The sequence below is a fragment of the Triticum dicoccoides genome, chromosome 7A (assembly GCF_002162155.2).
Source record: "Triticum dicoccoides isolate Atlit2015 ecotype Zavitan chromosome 7A, WEW_v2.0, whole genome shotgun sequence".
Lineage (NCBI taxonomy): Eukaryota > Viridiplantae > Streptophyta > Magnoliopsida > Poales > Poaceae > Triticum > Triticum dicoccoides.
The window spans coordinates 456,903,763-456,910,317 of record NC_041392.1 but is presented as its reverse complement, the minus strand read 5'-3'; the positions used below and the strand labels follow the sequence as shown (position 1 = coordinate 456,910,317).

General features: G+C 52.6%; 2 protein-coding genes across 3 annotated transcripts; both read right to left on the bottom strand.

Moving 5' to 3' along the window:
* Nucleotides 1-305: 305 nt before the first annotated feature.
* On the bottom strand, nt 306-1,228 carry LOC119329167 (photosystem II core complex proteins psbY, chloroplastic-like). Its single transcript, XM_037602170.1, has one exon. It carries the CDS (start codon nt 1,091-1,093, stop codon nt 482-484), a length of 612 nt encoding a protein of 203 aa, XP_037458067.1. The 5' UTR covers nt 1,094-1,228; the 3' UTR covers nt 306-481.
* A 1,805-nt stretch (nt 1,229-3,033) lies between these two features.
* On the bottom strand, nt 3,034-6,137 carry LOC119330448 (succinate dehydrogenase [ubiquinone] iron-sulfur subunit 1, mitochondrial). Of its 2 annotated transcripts, none has more exons than XM_037603556.1 (2): nt 5,375-6,137; nt 3,034-3,449 (listed from the first exon to the last, which is right to left on the bottom strand). In XM_037603556.1, exons 1-2 carry the CDS (start codon nt 6,046-6,048, stop codon nt 3,278-3,280), a joined length of 846 nt encoding a protein of 281 aa, XP_037459453.1. In that variant the 5' UTR covers nt 6,049-6,137; the 3' UTR covers nt 3,034-3,277. The 2 variants fall into 2 exon arrangements, with proteins under 2 accessions (XP_037459453.1, XP_037459452.1); XM_037603555.1 differs by lacking the exon at nt 3,034-3,449 and adding an exon at nt 3,802-4,470.
* Nucleotides 6,138-6,555: the final 418 nt, after the last annotated feature.

The window sequence follows — 6,555 nt, the reverse complement described above, 5'->3', positions numbered from 1 at the left end:
CAGAAAGATGTGCATGGGCGATGACCGAGGGAGATGGCCTAGGGCTTCTATGGGTCACCAGCGTCATAGACACGCATGACGATGTTCGACGAAGTGCATAAACAAAAAAAAATAACTTTACTCCGTTATATATTGATGATCTGCTAGATCCGGCCAAATCTTAAGTGGAGTAAAAATACTCTGCTAAGGTTTTACTCTGCCAGATCCTCCTTATTTTTTAGGGGTCGGTTAGAGTTGCCCTAAAACCCCAATCCAGCATTGGAACGTAGCAGAAGAGAACATTGCACTGAACGTAGCAGAAGAGAGAACAAGAAGAGCTGTACTGCATTTGATCAATGGAAGGAACAAGATTAGAGAGTATGCAAGCGGGCACTCACACCACGTTCCACGCTACTACCACGACTCTTAATAGACCAACGCAAACATACGAACCCACTCGGCCGGACCGCATGCGATGCCACGACGACGACGACGACGACGCTCAGTTGGACCGCATTTTGTTGAGCTGGTTCAGCGCCGGCTGCAGGATGTTGTACAGCACCCACCCGAGCGCGGGCGCCACCACGAAGAGCAGCAGCAGGCCCCGGTTGTCGTCGGCGGGCACTACCGCCGCCAGTGCGGCGAGCTCCTGCACGGCGGCGGAGGCCGGCTCCGGCACGGCGGCCAGGCCCGCGGCCGCGGCGGCGCCGATGCCGAGCCCGGCGACGAGCGCCTTCTCGGACCGCATCTTGTTGAGCTGGTTCAGCGCCGGCTGGAGGATGTTGTAGAGCACCCACCCGAGCGCGGGCGCCACCACGAAGAGCAGCAGCAGGCCCCGGTTGTCGTCCGCGGGCGCCGCCGCCGCCACGTCCGCGATCCGCTGCGACGCCATCGCCGCGTCCGACGAGGCCAGCGAGGTGAAGAAGGCGCTCGCCATGGCCGCGGCCGCCGGCGACACGGCCAGGGCCCCCTTCTTGGCCGCGTTCTTCTGCAGGCTGCGCAGCGAGATGCTCGGGGACGCCACCTTGGTGCTGGACGACGGTGACGACGAAGGCGCCGACCTGGCCGTGATCTTGGCGGGCTTGAGCATGGTCATCGTGGCTATGGTCGCCATTGACGCCTAGCTCCCTGGTTGCTCGCTACCCTCTCTCCCTCGCAAGAAAGAAGAAGCTCTCACGCTGGCAAAAAGGTGGATGGAGGGGTGGTGTGAGGTGCGAGGGTGTGTAATGCAATGCCCTCCCCCTGCGTTTCTAGAAGGAACGATGTGGCTAGCTTATCTTGTGCGGCGAGTGTGCGATCGAGGTTTGAAAGCTTATCTCGCGGCCTGCAACTTGCAATGCCATTGGCTGTGGGAGCAACGACGTGGGGACCACACGATTTACATGGAGACTTTGATGATGAGAGGAAGTAGGGTAGAGCGGTGAAATGAGTCGGAAAATTGAGATATCTCGCGGTAGGAATATAAGCGTACTCTAGAATGCCCTATGGTACCGAACGACAAGATCGTATTCGTCTCAAGAAAAGGCAAGATCGGAGATCATCTGGATTGAAACGTCGCTAGGTATTTACGGCAATTTCATTTAAACATCGCTAGGTGTTCACGGTAATGACGTTCATCTTCGTGCTCCGCAGCTTGACCGCTTTCGTCTTGGTCTACGCCCACAATAAGGCCAACTTCACCACGCGACCTCAAACAGATGTTCGTTTTGTCCGGATTCTGTCCGTTTGGGTAGGGTAATGGGGTCGTGCCCGGGCGTGTCCTGGGATGCGGTGGCCGTGCGCCCAGCGCACGGACGCATCCGTTTGCCCCATCCTGTCCGCGTCTAAATAAAAAAATACGTTTGAAAGCCAAGCCCTAGTTCATCAGGCCAGCGGCCTACACGTCCATCGCCGGCATCAGCCAACCTCCAAAATGAATAGTTGTCCACGCCGACAACACAGCCTTTGTCGGGCCGCCTCCTTCATGTTGATCTTCCTCCTCTTGGCCGCCTCCTCCATCTCAAACTTCTTCCTTTGAAGGTCTAGGTATTGCTTCATTTGCTCGTCCTTGCTTTGCCGCTTCTTCTCGTCTCACATCCTTTTAAGATATTATGCCATGCAAAGTGTCATGCAATGCCATGGCGCGAACAAACCGACGTCCGGTGACCCCGAGAAACGGGTCTAGCCGTCGTGCCTTGGCGGAGGAAAGACGGCCGACATGGGCGTGGTCCGCGACTGGTAGTGCGGAGGCCGGGCGACCGACGAGCCTGTGCTCGTTGAGCCGACGGCCACTGCAGAGAAAACGGCGGGACGGCCCATGCCAAGCATGAGGAGCGCGTGCGCTTTGTTGACGATGTCCTCCTTCTCGTCGACCGCGGCTTTATGCCGCGCGGCCTCCATCGCATCGTGCTGGGCGGCGAACTTGGCCGCGGCGACATTGACCTTGGCGACCGCTCTCCGTTCCCTCCTCTTCGCCGATTCGGCGTCCAACTTGGCGATCTCCTCCGGCGCGCACTCCGACTGCGGCTTCCTTGACGCCTTGGCCGCCTTCTTCTTCACCTTTCCGGATGGATCGACGGCCAGGCCGCCGAAATTCGGCCGGATGTCGGCCATGGACGGGGGAGGGAGAGGGGTGGCGGGAGGGACGTGTGAGGGTTTGGTGGGAATAGCGCCAAATGGGCGGACGGGGGGTTTTGCTTTGTGCCATTGATAGGCGGGCCAGGCAAGGATAAGCGCGCGCGTCCAACCCGTCCGCGCACTGTCCGTTTCACCCCAAAACCGACGCAAACTTAAACCGGGGATGAGTCGAAAGCGGACACAAAACGGATAAAAGTCCATTTGCGCCCGCGCGCTGGGCCGTCTGGTTTATCCGTTTTACCCTAAACGGACAGGAAAAAAATAGGGTCGCGCGGTGGAGTTGGCCTAAGCCCCGGCCACCGTTTTCCTCCTTGCCTTTGTATTGGTAGGCAACGAGAGTGGTGAGCGATGGGAAGCTGCGCTAAGCTGTGCCGACGTGGTAAACTCGGTAGCACTGTAAGCGTTTATGTTCCTCAGACGAAGGAAGTAGACAACACATACTCAAAAGTTTATGAATTACTTGAAGCATGGACATGCATCAAAAGATGATCAACGATGAACCACCAAACTAGATACAGCACGAAAAGAATAAAATCTGGTAGCAATTATTCACTCCCTACACGGAATCGTCAAGCGGGGAATATCCTGCGTTTCCACCCATTATTCGTCACCACGGAGCCAAAACAAACCAAATGACAGCTGATTACAACTTTCGACATCTCCACGGGGTAGTAGACCTCACTCAGGCTCCGAGCTGCAGCTTCTTTATTGTGTCGATCTGCTTCGCCGGGTTGAGCCCCTTGGGGCAGGCATGCGTGCAGTTCTTGATGGTGTGGCAGCGGTACAGCTTGAACTCGTCGTTGATGGAGTCGAGGCGCTCCTTTGTGAACTCATCACGGCTGTCTTGGATCCACCTGGAAGGACGAATGTGTTTACGGCACACGCCAAAGAAGCATGTCATATCTCTCAGACTCTACAGGCGTAAGCCCAATCCAAAGGGCTGAAGACATTTGAAACACTTGCAGATATGTGAAATGAGATGCTTGTACAAGTGACAAACGACTAAAACCTCTGATTCTGTTTCCAGTTTCTTCTGACTAAGGGGAGTTGCAATTATTAGTCAAAAGATATTCAAATTTTCATGTGCCTTATATCAGATCATGTTTTAAATTATATGTTATGACAGGAGCATGGTGACAAATATGATAAATCAGAGGATCAGATATGCAATCTCAGTGAAAACATGAAGTAAAGCCAGATCAGATAAATACTGAATCAAACAGCCAGCTTGTAGAAACCTTAAACAACAGAATCTTTAGCTTCATAAATGCTGAATAGCATAAAAAACAGTACATTACACTGCTTCAACTAAATAAAGAGAGAACCATGCCGTTTGTTGGCAAAAAAAGCTTGACAGATAGTTTCAGGAATCAAACACTGAAAGAGGGCAACCTTATTTTGCTGGACTACTGAAGAGCTAGTTCTTTCTTCTACCCAGCTGTTAACATCTACCAAGACGCTTTCTTAACACCCATCAGTTCACCCTTGTTTGCCAAGGTGCGGAACACGATACGAGACATGCGGAATTTCTGGTAGACACCACGAGAGCGGCCCGTGAAAATACAGCGGTTTCTAAGACGTGTCATGTTACTATTTCTTGGCAGCTTGGACAACTTATAGCGAAACTTATCCCGCATATCTGATGGAAGTTCAGGGTCCCTACAGACAGCCTTATAAAGCTTTCCTCTCAGCTCATATTTTGCTGCAAGAATTCTACGTTTGTGATCCCGCAAGTTTCTCTTCTCTGAGACTGAGACCCCATGGTATCCTCGAGCTTGGACGTGCATGAACATGCTGGGTTTTGGTTTCATTACCGCCCCCCACAGCGGAAGCATGCTGGGTTTCGGTTTCATTAGCGTCCCCCACAGCGGAAGCCTAAAAAGGGTGAACGGGTGAACGTGTCATGGACTTAACAACATCCTAAAGCTTACAGCAAAAGGCATTAAATATATTAGACAATTATCATTTTAATCTTGGTAGAACATAACCATAATTTTCTGGTAAAGGGAAACTAGCATGCTCTATACTGAAAGAGAGGCCACCACAAATAAAAGTAACTTCAAAATCAAGGCCTCGTCAAGAATCAGACTACTTGGGGGGAGGGCTTCCAATGTCATCAAGAATCAGGTAAGGAAAAAGACTCACGACGTCATGAAGAAGCAGACTACTAAAACTACAAACTCATGATTATTTCCAGCAGTGGCATCAACTTCCAGTTCAATCAGCCAAAGACCAGATAAAAAGGAATACAAACAGTCACTCATGCCTTAAAATGTATCAGTCATTCTTTAACCAAACTGAAATTTCACACTATCCACCAAATGATCATCTACACCGCTTCACAGGGGGGCTAGCAAAAATGTAACAGATTATCATTACATAAATGGACCTAAAAATATAAACAATCACTGATACCTTAATATGTATAGGCGATCTTCAACCAAACGGGAATTTCACACTATCCAACAAACGATCATCTACACCACTTTGCCAGGGAGCTAGCAAAGAAGTAACAGATGATCATTGCATAAACGTACCAAATAATTCAGCGCCACATCAGACCAGCGAACCATTCTCCTAGATAAAACGCACTTAGTTTCTCACCAAACTACCTAAGCGAGATAGAACCACCCTACGCATCATCTCATAACCATTTCACAGCAAGCACAGCATGACACACCAACAGATCAAGCATAGATCCAAAACACAGACGCAACATACTCAAGCATATCATCACAATTCACAATATCAAGAGCTTATGAGGGAGGTGCAGGTATACCTGTTGGCATGGAGCAGTGCGGCAGGGCCGAGATACTCCTCTGGGTTCCACCAGTAGGACGGGCAGGATGTGGAGCAGCAGGCGCAGAGGATGCACTCGTACATGCCATCAAGCTTGGCGCGGTCGGCCTTGGACTGGTAGATCTCCTTCCCACCGGCCGACGGCGGGTCCTTGCGCTTGAGCCACGGCTCCACGCTCTTGTACTGGTTGTAGAAGTTGGTCATGTCGACGACGAGGTCCTTGACGACGAACATGTGGGGGAGCGGCGAGATCGTGGAGGCCCCGGCCGCCTCCGAGGAGATCTTGGTGAGGCAGGCCAGCCCGTTGTCGCCGTCGATGTTCATGGCGCAGCTGCCGCAGATGCCCTCACGGCAGCTCCGGCGGAAGGTGAGGGATGGGTCCTGCTCGTTCTTGATCTTGAGGAGCGCGTCGAGCACCATGGGGCCGCAGTCGGAGAGGTCCACCTTGTAGTCCTTGAGGTGGGGCTTGGTCGACGGGGAGTCGGGGTCCCAGCGGTAGATCGAGAAGGTCTTGGTGCTGGCGGGCTTCGACGAGGGCGGCGGCGGCGCGGGGGATGAGGAGTGGGGCTTGGAGGCGACGAGGCGGGAGGAGAGGGCCGGCGAAAGGAGGGCGCGCGCCGCCGGCGAGCGGCGGAGGAGGGCGGCGGCGGCCATCGATTTGGGGTTTCGCGTTTCTCTCTCTCTCTCTCTCTCTACTTTTTCTCCTTTATTTTTGGGAGGTTGGAGAGGGGAAGGAGGCGCGTGGTGGGCTTAGGCCCAGCTGGGTATATATATGCTCGGGCGTTGATGGGTGAATGACATGTGGGGTCAAGATGGAGGTAAAGGAATGGCGGTTCCAGGGTTGGGGTGGGTTACTGACAGGTGGGGCTCCTGAAAGCTTGGGTTGGGCCTTCTTGTGGATGGGAGGGTGGAGATGTGGACAAGCTCTGGGCCGTTTGCAAGATGACAAAGGAAAGTTGGCTAGGGAAAATGACTTCATCGTAGCGCCAAGCTTTATGGGATTTGTATAGCTTTTTCCTCCTCTCGTTTTTCAGGTCTTCTATTTAAGTTTTGACGCTGTTGTCCGTCCTCGTGTGAGAATTCGAGAATGGTCTAGGATTTGTCTAAAGCCAGCCTACGTAAAGTTTGTCCAACTATATGAAAAAAAAACATTCACAATAC